We start from the raw sequence: 26,233 nt of genomic DNA, 5'->3' as shown, positions 1-26,233 counted from the left end.
GACCCTTGCCTTTAGAAATCCTCCCTCTTGATTTTGGAGGATTCCCCCAATAGGAATAGGGATGTGCCACCCCCTCCCCTCAAGGAGGAGGCACAAGGAGGGTGTAGCCACCCTCAAGGACAGTAGCCATTAGCTACTGCCCCCCAGACCTAAACACACCCCTAAATTGAGTATTTAGGGGCACCCCAGAACCCAGGAAATCAGATTCCTGCAACATGAAGGACTGTTGACCTACAAGCCTGCAGAGAAGGAGGAAGACGACAACTGCTTTGGCCCCAGCCCTACCGGCCTGTCTCCAACTTCGAAAACCTGCAACCAGCGACACATCCGACAGGGACCAGCAACCTCTGAAGCCTCAGAGGACTGCCCTGGACTAAAGGACCAAGAAACCCCAGTGAGCAGCGGCCCTGATCAAAACTAGCTGCTACTTTGCAACAAAAAAACAACTTTCAAAGACTGCACGTTTCCTGCCGGAAGTGAGAGATTTGACACACTGCACCTGATGCCCCCGGCTCGAGATCCAGAGAACAGCCTGCACGGCGGTGAAAAATCACTGCACGCCGAACCCGGAACGACGCTGCCCGACTCCGCAACAGGAAGATCGATGCAGTGCCTGCGACGCGACCGGAACTTCGACGCACGGCCCACTGGATCGACGCACAGCCGACCCGGAATGAGACAGCCCGACTTCCAGAGAGGAATCGACGCCACGCCTGCCGTGCGGGAGAAATTTCCACGCATCGCCTACTGGAATCGACGCAGCGCTTGTGACTTCGACGCAAGCTCAGGATTTTCAACGCATAGACCCCAGGGTGTCTGAAAACCCTGCAACCCGAAGAGGATCTGAGTCCGCGTGCCGGAAGTCCGTGTGCGAAGGGGCGAAACATGCGCACACCTACCTGTTTTCCACGCATCTCCTCCTCTGCGGTCGCTTGCGAGCATTTTTCGAGGCAAACCAGGTACTTTGCCCTGCAAGAGTCACTTGTTGTTTCTAGAATACTTTAAGACACTTTATATTGCTTTTGCAGTAAAATTAAAATTCTAAAGACATTTTATATTACTTTTCCAGTAATATTTCAACATATACTTATTGCATTCTAATCAATTTTGACCTGCAATTATTCAGATAAAGATTCTATATTTTTATAAACACTGTGTGGTGTATTTTTGGTAGTACTATATGGTGTTATTGTATGATTTATTGCACAAATACTGTACACATTGCCTTCTAAGTTAAGCCTTACTGCTCAGTGCCATTCTACCAGAGGGTGGGCCCAGGATAATTTGGATTGTGTGACACATACCCTGACTAGAGTGAGGGTCCTTGCTTGGGCAGGGGGTAACCTGACTGCCAACCAAAGACCCCCTTTCTAACACTCCTTCTCTTCGGTGCCTTTGCACATGGGCATCGACTCCATTGTTAGATTGTTTTCCCGCAGAGGGTAAAGGAAGGAGTGATAGAGTATATAGGTACAAAGTAATATATGTCCATGCTAATCTGAATGTATATACATATGTACAAATGTTTGTAACAAACGGCTACAGGCTTCCGGGGAGGTGGGAGGGTGCATGTGTCAAAAGAACTTGTAACAATCCGAGCCCACCACTAGATGGCAGGATAATGCACAGCATGTGAATCTGCAGCAGAACATGCCACAAACAGATGTACACTGGCTAAGTGACATTTTCCTTTCCAGGGGAGAGGATGTTACCTACCTCTACCACAGGAAAGACTTTGTTCTGCCTTCCTCTGCCTGAGCCCGACAAGCAGCAGGAGGGCAAAAACCTGTCTGAGGAGTGGCAGCAGCGCGTGCTGCCCGGAAAACCCCAGAACACTGATCGGAGCAATGCTGGGTGTCCTCTAAGGAGCACCCAGTGTGCATGGAATCATACAACCAATACTGGCAACAGCATTGGGGTGTGATTCTGACATGCTTGATTCCAAACATGCTTAGGTTTGGAGTTACCATTATGTAGCTGGACACAGTGACCTGTGTCCTGTACACGGGTATAATGGCTTCCTTGCACTTACGAAGTCCAGTGCAGTGGAGCTGGAGTTCGTAGGGGCACCTCTGTTCATACAGGGGTGCCCTCACACACAGGTACGTGCACCCACCCCTCTAGGCTAAGAGGGCCTACCATAGGGGTGAACTGGTGCAGTGACTTTTAGTGAAAGTGTGCATGCACCTTTTCACACAGGCTGCAATGGCAAGCCTGCAGACACATTTTGCATGGACTCCCATGGGTGGCACAATACATGCTGCAGCCCATGGGGAACTCCTGGTGCCCCAGTGCTCTGTGTACCGAAGTACCATATTCTAGGGACATATATGGGGGCACCAGTAGGCCAATTGTGGGGTGTGCAAAATCCTAAGCAACTAAATTCAGAGGGAGAGAGCACAATTACTGGGGTCCTGGTTAGCAGGATCCCAGTGAAACCAGTCGAAGCTTACTGACAGGAAAAAAGTGGCAGTGACCATGCCGAAAAAGAGGGTACTTTCCTACACACTGCTATTCAGACCTCAGCCAAAGTCATGGTACCTGGCACTCTACACAGAACAATGAGCATTCACTTTGCTCCATCAAGCCTCTGGGCATTTCCAAATCCTTTTGGAGTTTCAGACCTAAGAGCATGTGTGACATCAGTGTACATTAACCTATGCACCATTAAGGAGAATAATTGAGTTCAGCTATTTTGAGCTCTCAAGTGAAGATTAAAGGGCGAAGAAGCAATTAGGCCCAAGTGACTGTATTGGGAGCAGATTAGGAGAAAATGGAATTCACTAAACCTGTTTGGAAAAGATGCCTCTCATTTTTATACACAGGCCTAGACTTTGCTCCTTCAAGTCACTAGAGCAGAAGGTAAATTGAAGGTTTAAAACATATTTCTACTATGTGCAAATGCCTTTTTGTTTACCACAGCTCAAGGAAATCATTAGATTGAGTCAGCATTCTTAACAGGTTATTTAGAACCCCTTGTCTCATGTTGGGTCGCAGTTTAAAAACCTATTCCTTTGCATATGTTCTTCTTTTGACAGCCTAATTTAATCGTATTCTATTCTGAGGGCTGAAGAGAATTGGAATCCTGTGCTTAGAGCTCTTCTTGCCTCATCTTTAAAGAGCAAACTGCAGATATGAGTTGCAGATGGCAAAGGCCACGAGACCAACTCAGGCAGATTGATGGGTTAAAAAGAGTAGGAAGACTTAAGAAAACCTTAATTATTTTGTAGAACTGACATCGGATTGCTTGAATGGCAACGGGGAGCTAATCTGTCTGAAGAGTGGATATGGATGGGCTTTTATGAATGCTGAAATTAACTTGCTGATTAATTTGTGCCTTTTCGCTGAAATACTGACTATCTTTCACCAAAGGCAAGTGTTTAAGGGGTTCTGTTAATTTTTGTAGAACTTTTAGAAGTAATTTTTACAAAGACATCTCATATGCAGCATTTTGGACCCTAATTTGAAAAATTGTACCGTGAGAACGAAAGTACGCTGAGGTTGAAGGTACAATTCTGACATATGGTAATTTCCCTGTTTTGGTATTGATGATTGTTGCAGTGGCTTGAAATGCCTAATAATTACTGAAGCCCTAACCCTCTGCTGCTTTTCTTGACAGGGTATGGTCTTCAGTAGTACCAATTTTTATTTATTTTGCATATTTAATATAACACAATCCTACTCCAAGAAGAAGCAAAACTTATTACAGAAACCCTTTATTGCAACAAGAGAATATCAATAATGAGGTGGTGTTCATAGACGTGTATTTTGTTTGTGTGTATGGGCATGGGAATTTGGGAGAGGGCACCTTTTTAAAGTAGATTACATAAACCTAATATAATTGTTAGCTACAAAAGATAGCTTGATTTTGTGTCTTGTGGCCAGGCTGTGCCACTTTTGATGCATCTGTTAAGAGTATTGCTTAGAGTATCACATGTTTTTATGTAGCTCATTAATCTACTTCATCAAGGCATCCAAAATAGCCCTACACATAAAGCTGTATTTTATTCATTGGGGACTGTCACACATATTGATGTAGGTGGAGAACATACAATTGTCTACAAGATGTTGTTTTAAATCACACTAATATAGACAATTTTCAGGGTTCTGTTTTATATATTGACATTTTAAGACATAGGAAGGTAGTTATTTGCCTAGATTGTTTTGTTAAAGTGCATAAACTGAGGTTAGGATTCAGGTCTCCTGTACAGAAGAAACCTTGCTACTGTATTTTGTCCTTCTCACCTTTTTAGACAAACTGCATAATTTGACATAATGCGGTTTGCCATGCACTAGATGAGAACCTTTGCATGTGTGGGTGGAGATAGGTTGATTGCAGTTAGATGTAAATAGGAAACTTGGGTGTTCGGCATGCAGTATATAAATAAATTGAAGGTTTTGGGTGAGCTTTGTTGCATGTGATCAGAAGGTTGCAGAGTTTTGTGTGACTATACCCTTCATTACATGCAGATGCTTAGCATCATTTTGTAGTGAAAGTTAAGCAGCAGAGGTTGATGCCTAGTTTTACACAGGCTGAGCCATTAAGAAGGTTGTGTGTGATTTTGAATTAAGTGGCAATACTGCTCATTCAGTTTATTCCATCCATCAGTACTGTTAAGAAGAATCTAAATATCTAAGCCAGTATACTTTGTATCCAGGTAGTCAACAGCTCAGTCTTTGAGGCGTGTGATTTGTTTCCATTATTGGACATACAATTTGGAGGGGTGGAGGTGGCCTGATACTTTCTTTGGCAGGTACCTTATTTTGCTTTGTCTTTAACATTCTAAATGGTCCTGTTTTTCTTGTGTATTTTTCATTGATCGCAAGTTGACATGAGAATGGCAAGCTCTCATCTTGGCACATTTTCAATGGCTGATGGTTAGTAGTGAGCCCACTCTTGATGTGACATTCCTTTTTTGGCTGTAAAATTTAAATTTCAATTGCAAGAAAAATGGCTGTGGGTAGCAAATTCCCTTGCATGTGAAGAATGGGCTTTATGTGTGTAATCTCTTGTCTGCTCAGACTAAGAACTTGTCTTGCAGCAGTATTTTGAACTTTATGTAATGTGTTGATTTAGTGTTTTTGAAGCTAGATGTATTCCTATGATGCAACCTAATATTTTCAGCTCTAAGGCTGTTGAAGATAGAGCTCTGCTGTGGTAGCCCAGGTGGTTCATAGAATCAAATATCTAGTTGAATTAGTGCAGCAACTCAGTTAGATTGACCCAGTGGGGGAAAGGGCAAGCTAATTCTTAAACAATGGTGAGGGTACAAGTTGGTTGAGGATATCATCAAGCATGAACATACTTAAAAGTTCATACAAGAACCTCCAACATTTCCACCAAAGAAAGAAAAACACAAACATGAAGGAGCTTCATTTGGAAATAAAGCTGTTACAAAAAGGAGCTATAGCGGTAATACCTTTCTCTCAAAAGGGGCGCCAAGACTTTGTGATAGTAAAGAATTTTTGAGATTAGAGGTTGGTGCCTCAGGTATGACGCCTGAACAAGTACCTCAAGAACAATGTTTTCATATGATCAGGCTCCCAACAAATACTTCCTCTCTTCAAGAACGGTAAATTACAGAATATACTAATGTTCTATGGAAATCAATTTAATGAAATGAGTACTGCATCAGTACACACAAACTGTGCTTGTGGGAGTGAAAATTGATCCCAAGCAAGAATGCTTCCTGTTTTTGGGTGAGAAACAAATGGGTGTTTCTAGCTTTTTGCTTTCAGGTAAAGATGACAACATCAGTTAGAAAGGTCCAATCGCTGTTGCATGTTATACTACTGTTGCCTCTGTGTTGCCTTTGAATAACACCAACTAAGGGGCATCCAAACGTTCAATGGAAACAAGTGAGAAGATTAGGAACATACCACCTTCTTCACACGCCAGGTAAAGGAAACTTTGTAGCGGTGTAGGAGAAAACATATTCAGAAGAATTAGCGTGATGCCAAATATTCTCAGCTCATAATGAGACACTTCTCTGTTGTGATGGCAAGCACATTTGAGCAACCTGCATATCAGTAGGCTGCGAACAAAGCAGTTGGAGCAGTCACACTTGCTCAGAAAGCTTTCCCTGTGAAAATGAAGAATAAGCGATACAGAAAACATAACAGAAGTCGAGTCCCCCTTGATGTCACAAAAAGCTCAGAAGCTTTGTTGTGAGCAGTCGAACCCTTGGTGGAACTTTCAGCAGAACTTAAACCCAGAATGACCTAACAGATTTCCTCAGTAAACATAATTTAGAGAACTGCAAGTGGGAATTAGATAACAGGTAAAAAAATCGAAGCGCTAAATGTCAAATGGTCCCCAGCAGTTATCACTGCCAGAGATCCTAGTGAAAAGGATTCTTAATGAGCTATTTGGAAAGATCCTGTATACATTCCTGCTGAATACTCTTGTGCCCAGAGTGCCAGGAAGAAGAATCATAGAAGATCAGAAGTTAATGCTGCAAAATAATTCTTGTGTTCCTGGTATGGCTACAACAGTTTTGGTATACAAAATTGTGTATTATGTCAATTCAAACACCAGTTCAGTTGAAACTGGATCCCCAGCTGCTGTCTGTGAACTAGGGACCATATACTCCACTTCAATCTGCAATTCTTTCTATTGACCGCCTAGTTCATCAGGACCAACAGGTTAGTCACTTGAATATCTTAGAAGACTGTAGAAGTACATCGAGCCACAAGGCCATCTACTGTAATCCCCTATGCTTTAAATTTGAAGGTTTTTGTTAGAACAGAAACCGAATTCGCATCCTCTTGTGATGTGACAGCACCAATTTTGGCCATGCCTTTCAAAGTGCATTTGGCAGTGATTTTGAGATACCTCAGAAGGTCGGATAAAGTGTTTTTTGTTCTCTGCAAGGCTGATTAAGGAACTCTTGAAGGGCTTGTTTTAAGTTTTCCCTCTAAGAACGAGGTGCTCACAGGCTTGGGAAATCAATGTAGTCTTAAGTGTTCATGGGAACTTCCACCCCTTTTGCACTTGTATATAAATTACTGATACAACACCTTTCATTCAAAATAGCTTTATTGGCTATCACTTCGACTAGGAGAGAGGGAACTGCAAGCACCTTCTTGCATGGAAACTATACTTAATATTTTATAGGGCAAAGATTGTCGCGCTGCAACTCCAAAATTCATCCCTCAAGTGCCAACATCTGTTTATCTTAATCAAAGTTATTTCATTACAAACATTCTTTCTCTACTCTATCACTGCATCAGAAAGACTACTGCATTCTCTGAACGTAAAGAGATGTTGAACGCTCTTCAGTAAACCTTAAATGGGGATTTATTTTCAGAAATCTCAGCCATGTACATCCTTGGGTAGGAAAATAGCGGTCTCAAAAATGAACTACTGCTCTCACATATTGGTAATAGGCAGTACAAGTGTCCGATTTCAAACTACCTGTCAAAATCAGCCTATACTTAAAAATTAAATGGCTACAGAGCTCCTGAAAAATATTTAATGTTTGCCTTAGAAAATCTGGCAGTTGGAAGACTTCGGTAAGGGTTGTTTAATCTCATTGCCCCGAGTTTGATACATAGTGAGGATGACTGACTAGGTGCAATCTGTGGCTGTTTACTAAGTGTCTATATACAGTACACTGCTATATTGTGAACTGCAAAGGTTTGCCAGCCCAATGACTGGTAATAATTTAAGCTTGTGAATCTTTGAAATATACAGTCCTGGAGAACTGCAGTTACAGCTAAATAAAGCTTCTCTCTAAGGCAGAGAATACTGCAACCTCTGAAGCGGCTTGGTTGTTGGAATTCAGAGATTGCTTTAGCTAAGTTTTTGGTTGAGTTTGAGGCATTTGAAATTCTTTGTGTAGCATCCTTTTTTTTTTACTTTCTAAAGAGTTGCCTTCTAGATTCTTATGTTTCTTCTCAAAGCATTCTACTTCTCTTTTTTGTCCGTGTTTTTTTTTAATCAAATTTAGTCAGACCATGTATTGGCGTGGTGGCTTGCATCTTGAGAGTTTAGCATGAGATGCTAGATCAAAGACCTCCATGAATCATTGATGGAATAGATTAAACAAGCTCATTGATGTTTGGGGGGGGGGGGGGGGGGGACTGCTATTATATTTCTAAAGAACATAATTTACCCAGATAGTTGAATGATTATCGCAATCTAAAACCTTAACCTGTAAAGTGAGTCCACCTGTTTACTGTCCAACCGACGATGGTCTCTGTAACCTGAATAACAGCATTGCTGTGCACGCCTATAAAATTGTATATCTGCTGTACTGTCTGAAAATGTGAGTTGTGTATTTTGGTAATTTTCCACCCTTTCCCATCCAAGGAGATTCTCTGTCATAGTGCATGCTGAGGATCTGCTTTGAAGAGCTTGGATGGAAAGTGAAATGTAAAAGTGCAGGTGATGCCGTTGTATCAGAGACAGTGGCTTTTAAGACCAATTTAATTAAGATGTGTTGAAAAATCGACCATTTTGCCATTTTGTTAAATAGAATTGTCCTGTGGCAACTATGCCTCAAATGCTCCTGAAAAGGGTCAGGTTAAGTTTGTACACTAGGAAAGTTCAGAACTTAATAAGTGACCTTTCAGAGACTGTAAGTAAATATATTTGAAAATGTTCTTTAAAGTGCATTATTTGGCCACATGTTTTCAGTCTTGTCTCTGAAAGAGAACCTCGAGCTCAGTTGAGTCTGGGGAGTTCACTTGCTGAGGGTAATTTGAGATTAGTGTGACACACCACTTATTAAGATCAGCAGCCACTATTAGTAATGCCTCCACCCCTCTGGCAGTGCCCCTCAAAACATTTCTTGCTTAGTGTGTTCCTCCAGGCATTCCCATCTCTGGGGTTAGGATGGCGTGACACCAAGTACTGTTTAATGTGTTCATTGTAGTGGGTGGTTTATTCAGGTCTTGAGGCTCTCAGCCTAACCCGTGTCAGCTATGTTAGTGTTGTGTGTTTGTGTTATGGCTATTCTGCTCTTCCAAGCAATCTAGGTGCTTCTAAGTCGGTCTTTGTATTGCGGTATTTTGGGTCTTCTGTTTCTCGTCTGTGCTATATTGTTCAAAGTCTAGATTAAAACAAAATCAGGCCACTCTGGGTTTTTCTTTCCTATCTGCTCATATTTGGAGCAGGCCTACTACTTTCTGTATTACAAAAATGCCAGTATTATCCACAGAGATTCAGGTTTCTGCTTTGAGTTCCTCTTTCGTAACTTCTACTGCAAATTCGATGGGTCACTGAAAGAAGACAGTGTTATGAAGTTGTGGTGTTGAAAAAACGTTAGTGAACATGCAGTTATCCAGATTGAAGACTTACACCTTCTTCTTGTAGTCCTGTGTTTTGACTCTTTGCTAGTCTCATCCACGTCTATCATTGCTATCTAGTGCCAGGACTGGAAAGTGCTTGCTAAGCTGTTATTGTAAATTTTGTGCACAAGTATTGTGCACAGTAAGTGCATGATGGGGTGGGCAGCCATTGTTGGTGCACTTTAGCCATTTCCTTACTCTGCTGAATAGTGGGGTTGGTAACTGCTTTCTCGTTTTCGGAAAATAACGGCCTATCTCTGAAACATTTAGTCTTGTGATAAAGAAAAGAGGCTATGCAGTCAGTCACCAAACAAGTACATTTATCATTTTTGGGATGATAGGATTAACTTGTTGCAAGACCGTTTCACTTGATTGAATGACTGACTGTTATCTGACGTAGAGGCCATATCCTTCTACTGTTTTGTTTCTAGTGCTTCGCCTTGATTCAATGGAAAATAGTACTTGAAAAACGCAGATATCCACATGTGTTGATGTTAACCATCACTCAATTTAAAAGTGATCCATGTGGTAAATTTACAGGAGCAACATGTATTTGCTCAAAGGCTGATTTATACACTCATACTGATGGGCTCCTCAGATGGAGTTAGGTACCTAAATGTTGCATGGATTTTAGAAAATAGAATCCATAATGATTTCAAAACTGAGTTCCAGCAGGATAATGTTTGAGTACATGCCGTTGAAGACTGAGCTGTACAGTAAACAGTCTGGTAAAATAAGACATAGCAATAAAATGTGTTTTTTGTTAAAGGAAGATGAGGAATTAAGAGCTGTATTGATTGAGGTGCCAGCTGTAACGTTAAAAATGTTGCCCAGTTTTGGTGCTTGTATTTAAGTATTTTATTGAAGCCAAGTGAATAGTATACTTGGAATACTCCCAGAGGAAAAAACTTTTTAAAGCAGTATTCATTATTTTTAATAGTCGTATAGTCTAGATAAATGTATTTATTTATAAGCATAATTTTGAATGATGCCCTAAGTGTTGTCTTTTATGTTTCATACTCTTGTGTTTTTTATGCACTACCTTACATTCTAACATCTGCTAAGTATGATGAAAAATAGCGAAAATATTGGGTGAAATAATTGTACAAATATGCAGCTGTTCTTCACGTTGAGCTTTGTGGTGGAGAATGTAGCTTTTAAAATATCTTGGCCTGTGTAGTTACCTCCTTAACTCAGAGGAGGGACTGGACAATTAAGTTGTGAAACATAGGAGCTCAGGTGATCGTTAAGCTCCCATATTAAGAAAACAATAGGCCTCGATGCAGATTGCCATTCAGGTTTATTTTAAATATAAATGTTTGAACAGCACAAGACTGCCAGTGGTTTGACTTAAATAAATTCCCCAGCTTACCCATGGTAGGAGGCAGCTACCTTTGCCTTTACTTGCATTTGCCTTTTTGGAATGAAATGAGATTTTGAAAATCGGTTTTCTTCCCCATTTTCCTTGATGATAAATTTAGATTTTGTTTTGGGTAATGTAGTTGTGTTCTACAGTAATTAATTGTATGTGGCCTAGATGTGCATTACATTTATGTACTAAGGTGCACACTTTGAGTAAAGAGCTGCTTTTTAGTCACTGTGAAGGCATCTTTAAAATGTTTTGCCAATGCATCACTCATACTTTCTGATCTCTCTGTATGTAGTCCCATCATATGGTAGCAAAGAACTTAACAGTCATCTCGGAGTAAACCTGTGGAAGTGGTGAAAATACAGCTTGGTTATTAACTATGTCGCACTGAACAATGTGAACAAATGCTTTGTGGCATAAGTTAGTACTTCACCATCTCAGTGAATCTCCACCAGATTCATTTACTTTGAATACGATAGTGTCAGTGTTTGTGAAGCACTGTGATGTTGCAAAGACTTTGACGGTAATGTCTAAATTTAGAGATGTACGCGGTGCAGACCTTCATGAGTGTTTTAGTTAATTTGTTGTAAAGACACTGGCAGTTATGCAAGAACTAATACAGCCTTCTGTAATGTGTGCATCTATTTAAAAATCACTTCGAAAACTAGTTGCATATACATGCATAAGCATTTTTGTCACTTTGATTTCCGTTTTTTGTATATAAATCATTGTTGACTGCCACTTGCCAATTCTCTTGATCTACTTTTTGAGGCTACCAATCAAGTTAAGGAACATTTGATGAGTGCCAGTAACGAGCTGCCTGACTAAGGCCTTCTGTTATGTTTCATGTAGCCAGCCAATCTTGTTCCCTCAGAAAATGCAAGATAGCCCTCCCAACTTAAGCAAAAAAAAGTCATTTGAGTGAGTATATACATAAAAGGCCTGTTCTTTGTTGAGCTTCAGCCAAGCCAGTGCTCACATATTTTTTTTTTTTCTGTTAGAAATAGGGAAGTCAAAGTGATATTCCCTTTATGGTAAGTTTGAAGTGTGGAAAAAAAACTTGTCATTAAATATTTGTAAAGCTGATGCATTTTACATCAGCATTTGATATGAACAGCTTTACCCCTTAAATGAGTTATTTGGCCATGTTGCTTGGTATTCATGGTCATTTTATACGTTTGAAAGTGTTGCCTCATTTTTCCTGCCCTTTTAGTGTTCAAACAAGTATTCATTCAATTTGATAAATCCAAGAGCTTACTCTTTCCTCCTTTCCCTCTTCTTCACAGAGTATTAAAGGAGGTCAGGGCAGACCAGGCGGAAACCATCCTAGTAACCCCAGACTGGCCAAGAAGAGTGTGGTACGTGGACCTCATCACTATAACAGTAGCACAGTTTTGGCCCCTTCCTCTGAGGCAGGATCTTTTATCTCAGGTAACGTTCTGATATCCCAACCTCAGCTTAAAGGCTTGGCAAGTAAAGATCTGTTAGGCCACTGTTTTCTCAAAGTTTTGAGAAAGCTTGGTTTTCCTTGAAGTGGTGAAAAGTGGACCCCCAGGATTTTAAGAAAATTCTTATTGCAAAGAAATAGACTTGGGTAAATTTTTCATTGCCTGGCTTTAGACTCCAGGAAAGCTTAGCGAAGTCATTTGTATGATGTCTTTTCAAATGGCCTTCCATTGATATTGCCAAGTTACAAAGAGCTGATCTGAACTGAGTTTTTAAATAGATTTGATGTTACTAAAGGTTAATTATCAGTCCCACAGAAAACTATTGACAGCCCATAACATCACTCTCTCCACCATAAATGTCCTTCTATAGGGTAATTGCTTTGCCTACAAGGCTGAGTTTGAAAGGGGATGGCCGAGAGATATTTAGTAATGGACAGCTGTGAAGTACTTGGTCACATTTCCACTGTGTATCCTATTTTTTCATATTGATGTGCCTAAGCACCTCACACCACATAGGTGAGATCTGTTATCGCAGTTCTAACCAAGCCAGATAATTGGGTAGAAACAAGGGCCGCTATTACCTAATTAGGGTGCGTTGCTCGGAAAGCTTTCCATAGAAAGCTGGCTGTAAACAGGTACTACACCTTTGGCTAATTCGATTTTAGCACTAGTTTAAAACAATGACTTGTTCTGCTAAAAAAATAAAATCTGTTCTCGGAATGGATACACATCCATTTTCTTTTCTACATTTTGCCAATGGATGTAATCAATTGAAAGAAGTAGATTGTAATAGTACTGGTATTATATTGGCTGACAAAGGGCTTTTCTTCTTCAGACTTTGTTCCATCATTGAACTTCACATCCTCATTGCCACTCACTAATGTCAAAGGAAAAATGCATCTTAGGTACAATTGTGGATGGAGCAAACATGTTAGTCCTTAGTACGAGAATTAATTTTCCCTTTGAATGGAGTCCTTTGTTTTTCTGTTAGTGAGGGTAAAGCATTATTTAGTTCTGAATCTGAGATTGATAAAGAGCTTTAGGTCTGTGCCATCCCAATGTGGTGCTGAATAGGACTATTTGATCACTTCTACTTGTTCCATGAAACCTCATTGGTCAGACTAATATGATTATCCAAGAGCTGGTTCATTGCATCTAGACGGTCATATGATCTTTATTTGTGGACTTTGTTGTCACCAAATGTGCCCCTAATGCCTCAGTATTTAAACAACCTAATGTAATTCCCAGCTGTTTTGTGACTTGAGCATGAACTAAATTCTCCGCAGAGGGAAAAAAAAAAAGGTTGCCAGATAAGTAACCTTTTGACTTGGATCCGTTAACATTTTGTTACTTAAGATTGGTAATTTCTGTGGTAGATTCGTGAACAGTGTACATGGTGGTTTTGTTAGGAAAAGTATTCATACATATATTCTTATTAGCATTCTGAAAACTGTTTGACTGCGTAGTAGCCGTAGCTGTCTATACCCTTTACATTAGTAGTAGGTCTTTCTGTCTGTAGCTTCGATGTTCAAAAGGTGTATCATAACACATAATCAAATAATTGTAATGTGAGCACTGTCTTAGTTTGGGAATCTCAATATAGGGCTGTTTATAGATTATCCATGTTGATATTTTGTTAGGTTACTAGTTTTATATTCAAACTCCCGTCTCCTGCCTTTTTTTTAATGTTGTCTTAGTAATTGTGAACTTATCAGAAAAAAGTAACCGCATATCATAGCATCAATTTTCTAATTTTGTACGACGTATTTTGTACTTTCAGCAGTTCATATGTAGTTTCCATTTATATCTACTGACAAGATTATGCGGCTAAAACTGACCACTCACTCTGACTAGTCCAGTCTTTTTATTTGACACATAAGTGGAGATGCATTTTTTTATATAGGTTATTGCTTAGATTGCCTCAAATTCTGGCCAAATTCACATTTATGAACCTGAAATACCTTTTTGGATGTAAGATAGTTGGATAAATATTGCCTTTCTGACTTTCTGCATTCATGCTTTTGACTGAAGTGATTTGCAAAATATTTAAAAATACTAGTATTTCGTTTGTTTGAGTGGTCTTGTATTCACATTGAGTCTTTCACAAGGTGTTTAGCAGTAACTTTGGTAGCTTGCGCACTTTTCGAGTATATTTTAGTAGTGTTGTTCCGATGTGTTATTCCCTTAGATTCTGATAATGGGCTTTGCAGGATAGAAATGTTTGGCTTTTATTACAACAGTAGTCAGTTTTGGATATATTGAACAATTTTGCCGTGAAGAAAAGGTTAACGGCTGTGAAAGCATGCCTTGTATGCCATAGCTCGTTATACAATCTTTGTGAATCCTAAATGCTGGATGTGAAGTGCTGCTCATTTCTAGCTGCTTATGTCACTCTTGGTTTACTTGCTTTGGCTGTTCATTGAATAAATAGAATTGGCAAGTATGGAATATTGTGTAGGGTAAACACAGGCTGCGCCTTAGTGGAGTGAATTGCATGCTACAAATATTTCTTGAATCGCCAATCAGAGTAACTAAAACTAGGATAAGTCTGAGGGTGCCACCTTCATCGTGAATATTCTCAGTAAATCATGTTTGTTTAGCATGGTTTGAGGGAGGTGAAGTGTGAGAGCTTGCACATATTACGTGGACATCAGCTTTCATGAAGATTTCAAATGTGAATGTGATTAGCCTGACTCCTCATCTGTGCTCCCAAAATGACTGTCCTTGTCTAGGTCACAGTCTATATTTTAAACTTATTATATTTTATAGTGGACATGCTGATTTGTCCTTTGAAACTTCCAAAACAATCAACTTCTTAAAACCTTTGGATGGATAGTGCTTGTTTTATCAAAAGAGGAGGCTCTTTAAAAATAAAATAAAATCATGAGCATCTAGATTGGCAAAAATGTTGCTGCCAGGTTGCTGCAGGCTGAACTCTTATCTGTGTTGAATATTAGGATGAAGGAAAAACGGTTTGGGGATGAATAAATATGGGTCAGATTCTAGACACAGATATCAGAATAGACTAGTTTCATAAATATGTATGAATTATGGGAAAGGGGTACCTTTGCCTATGGATCATCATGATGGTTGTTGGATGAGAAATCAATATCTTTGTTCTTGTTTCAGGTCAATAACCCTGGTGTAAAGCAAGGGCCACCTTCACAACCCGTACCACAACAGCCAGTTGCTGCTGACAAGCAGCTGGGACATGAACCTGCTTCTCCTCGTTCTCTTCAGCGCTCAAGGCAAGTTGTACCTCATTCTACACAAATGTGGTATATGTGCACAGGGTGCCACTTAAAGGAGGTGTTACTCAACCTGTTTCAGCCCTTACACCACACTGAATGGTGGTTTGAAATATTTTATTGTTTATCCGGAAGTCTGATTTACCACATAAATCTTTCACCATGGTGCAGCACATCCTTTCCTATCCCAGCCTGCTGGTACCATGCCACCTAGTGGGAGGAGAGAAATCTCACAGTAGTAGAATTTGTTCTTATGCAGGAATATGAGCATGAGCATGTGCATATATGCTACATGCCTATATGCCTTTCCATCCCTCAGGCTTACCCCCTTGCTAGCTCTTGATCTTACTTTGATTGAGACTCTTCTCTATCACTCAATAATTTTTATATTCTTGGGCCTGTAATCCATTGCTTGTGCATTTTATAGATGGTTACTGCTCTTGTTTCTTTCGTTCAGGCAGCCTGTGTTGCAGTGTTATTATTTGGTTTCTGTAGAATGACTCATACCTTATTCAAGTGTATGCACAGCAGCAGAAGCTGATGGCAAGGCTAAAAATGTAGCGTCTTTATTTGCTTCCTGTAAGGAAATGCCTCCTTGGCATGGTTCCCCCCTGACTTTTTGCCTTTGCTGATGCTATGTTTTGAATTGAAAGTGTGCTGAGGCCTGCTAACCAGGCCCCAGCACCAGTGTTCTTTCCCTAACCTGTACTTTTGTATCCACAATTGGCACACCCTGGCATCCAGGTAAGTCCCTTGTAACTGGTACCTCTGGTACCAAGGGCCCTGATGCCAGGGAAGGTCTCTAAGGGCTGCAGCATGCCTTATGCCACCCTGGAGACCCCTCCCTCAGCACAGACACACTGCTTACCAGTTTGTGTGTGCTAGTGAGAACAAAATGAGTAAGTCGACATGGCACTCCCCTCAGGGTGCCATGCCAGCCTCTCACTGCCTATGCAGTATAGGTAAGACACCCCTCTAGCAGGCCTTACAGCCCTAAGGCAGTGTGCACTATACCATAGGTGAGGGCACCAGTGCATGAGCACTGTGCCCCTACAGTGTCTAAGCCAAACCTTAGACATTGTAAGTGCAGGGTAGCCATAAGAGTATATGGTCTGGGAGTCTGTCAAACACGAACTCCACAGCACCATAATGGCTACACTGAAAACTGGGAAGTTTGGTATCAAACTTGTAGGAAGTTGGCTCTGTATGTGCTATTTCAAAGTAAGGAATAGCATGCACAGAGTCCAAGGGTTCCCCTTAGAGGTAAAATAGTGGTAAAAAATAGATAATACTAATGCTCTATTTTGTGGTAGTGTGGTCGAGCAGTAGGCTTATCCAAGGAGTAGTGTTAAGCATTTGTTGTACATACACATAGACAATAAATGAGGTACACACACTCAGAGACAAATCCAGCCAATAGGTTTTTGTATAGAAAAATATCTTTTCTTAGTTTATTTTAAGAACCACAGGTTCAATTTCTACATGTAATATCTCATTTGAAAGGTATTGCAGGTAAGTACTTTAGGAACTTTAAATCATAAAAATTGCATGTATACTTTTCAAGTTATTGACAAATAGCTGTTTTAAAAGTGGACACTTAGTGCAATTTTCACAGTTCCTAGGGGAGGTAAGTTTTGGTTAGTTTTACCAGGTAAGTAAGACACTTACAGGGTTCAGTTCTTGGTCCAAGGTAGCCCACCGTTGGGGGTTCAGAGCAACCCCAAAGTCACCACACCAGCAGCTCAGGGCCGGTCAGGTGCAGAGTTCAAAGTGGTGCCCAAAACACATAGGCTAGAATGGAGAGAAGGGGGTGCCCCGGTTCCGGTCTGCTTGCAGGTAAGTACCCGCGTCTTCGGAGGGCAGACCAGGGGGGTTTTGTAGGGCACCGGGGGGGACACAAGCCCACACAGAAATTTCACCCTCAGCAGCGCGGGGGCGGCCGGGTGCAGTGTAGAAACCAGCGTCGGGTTTGTAATGGAAGTCAATGGGAGATCTAGGGATCTCTTCAGCGCTGCAGGCAGGCAAGGGGGGGGTTCCTCGGGGAAACCTCCACTTGGGCAAGGGAGAGGGACTCCTGGGGGTCACTTCTCCAGTGAAAGTCCGGTCCTTCAGGTCCTGGGGGCTGCGGGTGCAGGGTCTCTCCCAGGTGTCGGGACTTAGGATTCAAAAGAGTCGCGGTCAGGGGAAGCCTCGGGATTCCCTCTGCAGGCGGCGCTGTGGGGGCTCAGGGGGGACAGGTTTTTGTACTCACAGTCTTAGAGTAGTCCTGGGGTCCCTCCTGAGGTGTTGGATCGCCACCAGCCGAGTCGGGGTCGCCGGGTGCAGTGTTGCAAGTCTCACGCTTCTTGCGGGGAGCTTGCAGGGTTCTTTAAAGCTGCTGGAAACAAAGTTGCAGCTTTTCTTGGAGCAGGTCCGCTGTCCTCGGGAGTTTCTTGTCGTTTCGAAGCAGGGGCAGTCCTCAGAGGATGTCGAGGTCGCTGGTCCCTTTGGAAGGCGTCGCTGGAGCAGGATCTTTGGAAGGCAGGAGACAGGCCGGTGAGTTTCTGGAGCCAAGGCAGTTGTCGTCTTCTGGTCTTCCTCTGCAGGGGTTTTTCAGCTAGGCAGTCCTTCTTCTTGTAGTTGCAGGAATCTAATTTTCTAGGGTTCAGGGTAGCCCTTAAATACTAAATTTAAGGGCGTGTTTAGGTCTGGGGGGTTAGTAGCCAATGGCTACTAGCCCTGAGGGTGGGTACACCCTCTTTGTGCCTCCTCCCAAGGGGAGGGGGGTCACAATCCTAACCCTATTGGGGGAATCCTCCATCTGCAAGATGGAGGATTTCTAAAAGTTAGTCACTTCAGCTCAGGACACCTTAGGGGCTGTCCTGACTGGCCAGTGACTCCTCCTTGTTGCTTTCTTTGTTCCCTCCAGCCTTGCCGCCAAAAGTGGGGGCCGTGGCCGGAGGGGGCGGGCAACTCCACTAAGCTGGAGTGCCCTGCTGGGCTGTGACAAAGGGGTGAGCCTTTGAGGCTCACCGCCAGGTGTTACAGCTCCTGCCTGGGGGAGGTGTTAGCATCTCCACCCAGTGCAGGCTTTGTTACTGGCCTCAGAGTGACAAAGGCACTCTCCCCATGGGGCCAGCAACATGTCTCTAGTGTGGCAGGCTGCTGGAACCAGTCAGCCTACACAGATAGTCGGATAGGTTTCAGGGGGCACCTCTAAGGTGCCCTCTGTGGTGTATTTTACAATAAAATGTACACTGGCATCAGTGTGCATTTATTGTGCTGAGAAGTTTGATACCAAACTTCCCAGTTTTCAGTGTAGCCATTATGGTGCTGTGGAGTTCGTGTTTGACAGACTCCCAGACCATATACTCTTATGGCTACCCGGTACTTACAATGTCTAAGGTTTTGTTTAGACACTGTAGGGGTACCATGCTCATGCACTGGTACCCTCACCTATGGTATAGTGCACCCTGCCTTAGGGCTGTAAGGCCTGCTAGAGGGGTGTCTTACCTATACTGCATAGGCAGTGAGAGGCTGGCATGGCACCCTGAGGGGAGTGCCATGTCGACTTACTCGTTTTGTTCTCACTAGCACACACAAGCTGGTAAGCAGTGTGTCTGTGCTGAGTGAGAGGTCTCCAGGGTGGCATAAGACATGCTGCAGCCCTTAGAGACCTTCCTTGGCATCAGGGCCCTTGGTACTAGAAGTACCAGTTACAAGGGACTTATCTGGATGCCAGGGTCTGCCAATTGTGGATACAAAAGTACAGGTTAGGGAAAGAACACTGGTGCTGGGGCCTGGTTAGCAGGCCTCAGCACACTTTCAATTGTAAACATAGCATCAGCAAAGGCAAAAAGTCAGGGGGCAACCATGCCAAGGAGGCATTTCCTTACACAACCCCCCCCCAAACGAAAGAGGATGAGACTAACCTTTCCCAAGAGAGTCTTCATTTTCTAAGTGGAAGAACCTGGAAAGGCCATCTGCATTGGCATGGGCAGTCCCAGGTCTGTGTTCCACTATAAAGTCCATTCCCTGTAGGGAGATGGACCACCTCAACAGTTTAGGATTTTCACCTTTCATTTGCATCAGCCATTTGAGGGGTCTGTGGTCAGTTTGAACTAGGAAGTGAGTCCCAAAGAGGTATGGTCTCAGCTTCTTCAGGGACCAAACCACAGCAAAGGCCTCCCTCTCAATGGCACTCCAACGCTGCTCCCTGGGGAGTAACCTCCTGCTAATGAAAGCAACAGGCTGGTCAAGGCCATCATCATTTGTTTGGGACAAAACTGCCCCTATCCCATGTTCAGAGGCATCAGTCTGCACAATGAACTGCTTAGAATAATCTGGAGCTTTGAGAACTGGTGCTGAGCACATTGCTTGTTTCAGGGTGTCAAAAGCCTGTTGGCATTCCACAGTCCAGTTTACTTTCTTGGGCATTTTCTTGGAGGTGAGTTCAGTGAGGGCTGTCACAATGGATCCATATCCCTTCACAAACCTCCTGTAATACCCAGTCAAGCCAAGGAATGCCCTGACTTGAGTCTGGGTTTTTGGAGCTACCCAGTCCAGAATGGTCTGGATCTTGGGTTGGAGTGGCTGAACTTGGCCTCCACCTACAAGGTGGCCCAAGTAAACCACAGTTCCCTGCCCTATCTGGCATTTGGATGCCTTGATAGAGAGGCCTGCAGATTGCAGAGCCTTCAAAACCTTCTTCAGGTGGACCAGGTGATCCTGCCAGGTGGAGCTAAAGACAGCCATATCATCAAGATAAGCTGTGCTAAAGGACTCCAAGCCAGCAAGGACTTGATTCACCAACCTTTGGAAGGTGGCAGGGGCATTCTTTAAACCAAAGGGCATAACAGTAAACTGATAATGCCCATCAGGTGTGGAGAATGCTGTCTTTTCTTTTGCTCCAGGTGCCATTTTTATTTGCCAGTACCCTGCTGTCAAGTCAAAGGTACTTAGAAATTTGGCAGCACCTAACTTATCAATGAGCTCATCAGCTCTTGGAATTGGATGGGCATCTGTCTTGGTGACAGAGTTGAGCCCTCTGTAGTCCACACAAAACCTCATCTCTTTCTTTCCATCTTTGGTGTGAGGTTTGGGGACTAAGACCACTGGGCTAGCCCAGGGGCTGTCAGAGCGCTCAATCACTCCCAATTCCAGCATCTTGTGGACTTCCACCTTGATGCTTTCCTTAACATGGTCAGACTGTCTGAAGATTTTGTTCTTGACAGGCATGCTGTCTCCTGTGTCCACATCATGGGTACACAGGTGTGTCTGACCAGGGGTTAGGGAGAAAAGCTCAGGAAACTGTTGTAGGACTCTCCTACAATCAGCCTGCTGTTGGCCAGAGAGGGTGTCTGAGTAGATCACTCCATCTACTGTGCCATCTTTTGGGTCTGATGACAGAAGATCAGGGAGAGGTTCACTCTCTGCCTCCTGATCCTCATCTGTTACCATCAACAGATTCACATCAGCTCTGTCATGGAAGAGCTTAAGGCGGTTCACATGGATCACCCTCTTGGGGCTCCTGCTTGTGCCCAGGTCCACCAGGTAGGTGACCTGACTCTTCCTTTCTAGTACTGGGTAAGGGCCACTCCATTTGTCCTGGAGTGCCCTGGGAGCCACAGGCTCCAGAACCCAGACTTTCTGCCCTGGTTGGAACTCAACCAGTGCAGCCTTTTGGTCATACCAAAACTTCTGGAGCTGTTGGCTGGCCTCAAGGTTTTTGGTTGCCTTTTCCATGTACTCTGCCATTCTAGAGCGAAGGCCAAGTACATAGTCCACTATGTCCTGTTTAGGCTCATGGAGAGGTCTCTCCCAGCCTTCTTTAACAAGGGCAAGTGGTCCCCTTACAGGATGACCAAACAGAAGTTCAAAGGGTGAGAATCCTACTCCCTTCTGTGGCACCTCTCTGTAAGCGAAAAGCAGACATGGCAAGAGGACATCCCATCTCCTTTTGAGTTTTTCTGGGAGCCCCATGATCATGCCCTTTAATGTCTTGTTGAATCTCTCAACTAAGCCATTAGTTTGTGGATGGTATGGGGTAGTGAACTTATAAGTCACTCCACACTCATTCCACATGTGCTTTAGGTATGCTGACATGAAGTTGGTACCTCTGTCAGACACCACCTCCTTAGGGAAACCCACTCTGGTAAAGATACCAATGAGGGCCTTGGCTACTGCAGGGGCAGTAGTCGACCTAAGGGGAATAGCTTCAGGATACCTGGTAGCATGATCCACTACTACCAGGATATACATATTTCCTGAGGCTGTGGGAGGTTCCAGTGGACCAACTATGTCCACACCCACTCTTTCAAAGGGCACCCCCACCACTGGAAGTGGAATGAGGGGGGCCTTTGGATGCCCACCTGTCTTAACACTGGCTTGACAGGTGGGGCAGGAGAGGCAAAACTCCTTAACCATGTTGGACATATTGGGCCAGTAGAAGTGGTTGACTAACCTCTCCCACGTCTTGGTTTGTCCCAAATGTCCAGCAAGGGGAATGTCATGGGCCAATGTTAGGATGAACTCTCTGAACAGCTGAGGCACTACCACTCTCCTAGTGGCACCAGGTTTGGGGTCTCTGGCCTCAGTGTACAGGAGCCCATCTTCCCAATAGACCCTATGTGTTCCATTTTTCTTGCCTTTGGACTCTTCAGCAGCTTGCTGCCTAAGGCCTTCAAGAGAGGGACAGGTTTCTTGTCCCTTACACAGCTCCTCCCTTGAGGGTCCCCCTGGGCCTAAGAGCTCAACCTGATAAGGTTCAAGCTCCAAAGGCTCAGTTCCCTCAGAGGGCAGAACTTCTTCCTGAGAAGAGAGGTTCCCTTTCTTTTGCTGTGTTGCAGTTGGCTTCCCAACTGACTTTCCTGTTCTCTTGGTAGGCTGGGCCATTTTTCCAGACTCCAGCTCTACTTGTTCACCCTGTGCCTTGCACTGTGCTCTTGTTTTCACACACACCAGTTCAGGGATACCCAGCATTGCTGCATGGGTTTTTAGCTCTACCTCAGCCCATGCTGAGGACTCCAGGTCATTTCCAAGCAGACAGTCCACTGGGATATTTGAGGAGACCACCACCTGTTTCAGGCCATTGACCCCTCCCCATTCTAAAGTAACCATTGCCATGGGATGTACTTTTCTCTGATTGTCAGCGTTGGTGACTGTGTAAGTTTTTCCAGTCAGGTATTGGCCAGGGGAAACCAGTTTCTCTGTCACCATGGTGACACTGGCACCTGTATCCCTCAGGCCCTCTATTCTAGTCCCATTAATTAAGAGTTGCTGTCTGTATTTTTGCATGTTAGGCGGCCAGACAGCTAGTGTGGCTAAATCCACCCCACCCTCAGAAACTAGAGTAGCTTCAGTGTGAACCCTGATTTGCTCTGGGCACACTGTTGATCCCACTTGGAGACTAGCCATACCAGTGTTACCTGGATGGGAGTTTGGAGTGGAACCTTTCTTGGGACAGGCCTTGTCTCCAGTTTGGTGTCCATGCTGTTTACAGCTATGACACCAGGCCTTTTTGGGATCAAAGTTTTTACCCTTGTACCCATTGTTTTGTGAAGAGGCTCTGGGCCCACCCTCCTGTGCAGGTTTTTGGGGGCCTGTAGAAGACTCTTTACTATTTTTAGTTTTGGTTGTCTCATCACCCTTCTGCTGGGGAGTCTTTGTGACCCCTTTCTTTTGGTCACCCCCTGTTGAAGTCTTGGTAACCCTAGTCTTGACCCAATGGTCCGCCTTCTTTCCCAATTCTTGGGGAGAAATTGGTCCTAGGTCTACCAGATGCTGATGCAGTTTATCATTGAAACAATTACTTAACAGGTGTTCTTTCACAAATAAATTGTACAGCCCATCATAATTACTTACACCACTGCCTTGAATCCAACCATCTAGTGTTTTCACTGAGTAGTCAACAAAGTCAACCCAGGTCTGGCTCGAGGATTTTTGAGCCCCCCTGAACCTAATCCTGTACTCCTCAGTGGAGAATCCAAAGCCCTCAATCAGGGTACCCTTCATGAGGTCATAAGATTCTGCATCTTGTCCAGAGAGTGTGAGGAGTCTATCCCTACACTTTCCTGTGAACATTTCCCAAAGGAGAGCACCCCAGTGAGATCTGTTCACTTTTCTGGTTACACAAGCCCTCTCAAAAGCTGTGAACCATTTGGTGATGTCATCACCATCTTCATATTTAGTTACAATCCCTTTAGGGATTTTCAACATGTCAGGAGAATCTCTGACCCTATTTATGTTGCTGCCACCATTGATGGGTCCTAGGCCCATCTCTTGTCTTTCCCTCTCTATGGCTAGGATCTGTCTTTCCAAAGCCAATCTTTTGGCCATCCTGGCTAACTGGATGTCCTCTTCACTGGGGCTATCCTCAGTGATTTCAGAGGTGTTGGTCTCTCCTGTGAGGGAACCAGCATCTCTGACTATTATTTTAGGAGTCAGGGTTTGAGGGACCCTGTTCTCCCTAGATAGGACTGGTAGGGGGGAATTGTCCTCCAAGTCACTATCCTCTTCCTCTGAGTTGCCACCCTCAGAGGGGTTGGCCTTTTCAAACTCTGCCAAAAGCTCCTGGAGCTGTATTTTGGTAGGTTTGGGGCCCATTGTTATTTTCTTTATTTTACAGAGTGACCTTAGCTCCCTCATCTTAAGATGGAGGTAAGGTGTGGTGTCGAGTTCCACCACAGTCACATCTGTGCTAGACATTTTGCTTCTAAAAGTTGGAATACCTTTTAAGAATCTAAAATTGGTTCTAGAATCTAATTCAAACTTTTACAAACTTTTACACTCTAAAAGAAATGCTAAACAGGATCTAACACAAGGCCCTAGCAGGTCTTTTAAGAATTTAGAAAACTTTTCAAATTGCAAAAATCAATTTCTAATGACAATTTTGGAATTTGTCGTGTGATCAGGTATTGGCTGAGTAGTCCAGCAAATGCAAAGTCTTGTACCCCACCGCTGATCCACCAATGTAGGAAGTTGGCTCTGTATGTGCTATTTCAAAGTAAGGAATAGCATGCACAGAGTCCAAGGGTTCCCCTTAGAGGTAAAATAGTGGTAAAAAATAGATAATACTAATGCTCTATTTTGTGGTAGTGTGGTCGAGCAGTAGGCTTATCCAAGGAGTAGTGTTAAGCATTTGTTGTACATACACATAGACAATAAATGAGGTACACACACTCAGAGACAAATCCAGCCAATAGGTTTTTGTATAGAAAAATATCTTTTCTTAGTTTATTTTAAGAACCACAGGTTCAATTTCTACATGTAATATCTCATTTGAAAGGTATTGCAGGTAAGTACTTTAGGAACTTTAAATCATAAAAATTGCATGTATACTTTTCAAGTTATTGACAAATAGCTGTTTTAAAAGTGGACACTTAGTGCAATTTTCACAGTTCCTAGGGGAGGTAAGTTTTGGTTAGTTTTACCAGGTAAGTAAGACACTTACAGGGTTCAGTTCTTGGTCCAAGGTAGCCCACCGTTGGGGGTTCAGAGCAACCCCAAAGTCACCACACCAGCAGCTCAGGGCCGGTCAGGTGCAGAGTTCAAAGTGGTGCCCAAAACACATAGGCTAGAATGGAGAGAAGGGGGTGCCCCGGTTCCGGTCTGCTTGCAGGTAAGTACCCGCGTCTTCGGAGGGCAGACCAGGGGGGTTTTGTAGGGCACCGGGGGGGACACAAGCCCACACAGAAATTTCACCCTCAGCAGCGCGGGGGCGGCCGGGTGCAGTGTAGAAACCAGCGTCGGGTTTGTAATGGAAGTCAATGGGAGATCTAGGGATCTCTTCAGCGCTGCAGGCAGGCAAGGGGGGGTTCCTCGGGGAAACCTCCACTTGGGCAAGGGAGAGGGACTCCTGGGGGTCACTTCTCCAGTGAAAGTCCGGTCCTTCAGGTCCTGGGGGCTGCGGGTGCAGGGTCTCTCCCAGGTGTCGGGACTTAGGATTCAAAAGAGTCACGGTCAGGGGAAGCCTCGGGATTCCCTCTGCAGGCGGCGCTGTGGGGGCTCAGGGGGGACAGGTTTTTGTACTCACAGTCTTAGAGTAGTCCTGGGGTCCCTCCTGAGGTGTTGGATCGCCACCAGCCGAGTCGGGGTCGCCGGGTGCAGTGTTGCAAGTCTCACGCTTCTTGCGGGGAGCTTGCAGGGTTCTTTAAAGCTGCTGGAAACAAAGTTGCAGCTTTTCTTGGAGCAGGTCCGCTGTCCTCTGGAGTTTCTTGTCGTTTCGAAGCAGGGGCAGTCCTCGGAGGATGTCGAGGTCGCTGGTCCCTTTGGAAGGCGTCGCTGGAGCAGGATCTTTGGAAGGCAGGAGACAGGCCGGTGAGTTTCTGGAGCCAAGGCAGTTGTCGTCTTCTGGTCTTCCTCTGCAGGGGTTTTTCAGCTAGGCAGTCCTTCTTCTTGTAGTTGCAGGAATCTAATTTTCTAGGGTTCAGGGTAGCCCTTAAATACTAAATTTAAGGGCGTGTTTAGGTCTGGGGGGTTAGTAGCCAATGGCTACTAGCCCTGAGGGTGGGTACACCCTCTTTGTGCCTCCTCCCAAGGGGAGGGGGTCACAATCCTAACCCTATTGGGGGAATCCTCCATCTGCAAGATGGAGGATTTCTAAAAGTTAGAGTCACTTCAGCTCAGGACACCTTAGGGGCTGTCCTGACTGGCCAGTGACTCCTCCTTGTTGCTTTCTTTGTTCCCTCCAGCCTTGCCGCCAAAAGTGGGGGCCGTGGCCGGAGGGGGCGGGCAACTCCACTAAGCTGGAGTGCCCTGCTGGGCTGTGACAAAGGGGTGAGCCTTTGAGGCTCACCGCCAGGTGTTACAGCTCCTGCCTGGGGGAGGTGTTAGCATCTCCACCCAGTGCAGGCTTTGTTACTGGCCTCAGAGTGACAAAGGCACTCTCCCCATGG

The 26,233-nt window shown here is 43.9% G+C and overlaps 1 protein-coding gene across 9 annotated transcripts in view; it reads left to right on the top strand.

Annotated features, from left to right (window-relative positions):
- Positions 1-26,233, top strand: part of WAC (WW domain containing adaptor with coiled-coil) — a 554,026-nt gene that overhangs the window by 388,326 nt on the left and 139,467 nt on the right. For 6 of the 9 annotated variants that reach the window (XM_069211302.1, XM_069211303.1, XM_069211305.1 and 3 more), the window contains 2 exons: positions 11,950-12,021; positions 15,241-15,359. In XM_069211302.1, coding sequence (XP_069067403.1) covers positions 11,950-12,021; positions 15,241-15,359 — 191 coding nt within the window. The remainder of the gene's footprint in view (positions 1-11,949; positions 12,022-15,240; positions 15,360-26,233) is intronic. The other 3 variants (XM_069211299.1, XM_069211306.1, XM_069211298.1) reach the window with 1 other exon arrangement.

Source organism: Pleurodeles waltl, chromosome 10 (genome assembly GCF_031143425.1).
Source record: "Pleurodeles waltl isolate 20211129_DDA chromosome 10, aPleWal1.hap1.20221129, whole genome shotgun sequence".
NCBI classification, from domain to species: Eukaryota; Metazoa; Chordata; class Amphibia; order Caudata; family Salamandridae; genus Pleurodeles; species Pleurodeles waltl.
The sequence above is the reverse complement of the archived record's forward strand: the minus strand, read 5'-3'. Positions and strand labels throughout refer to the sequence as shown.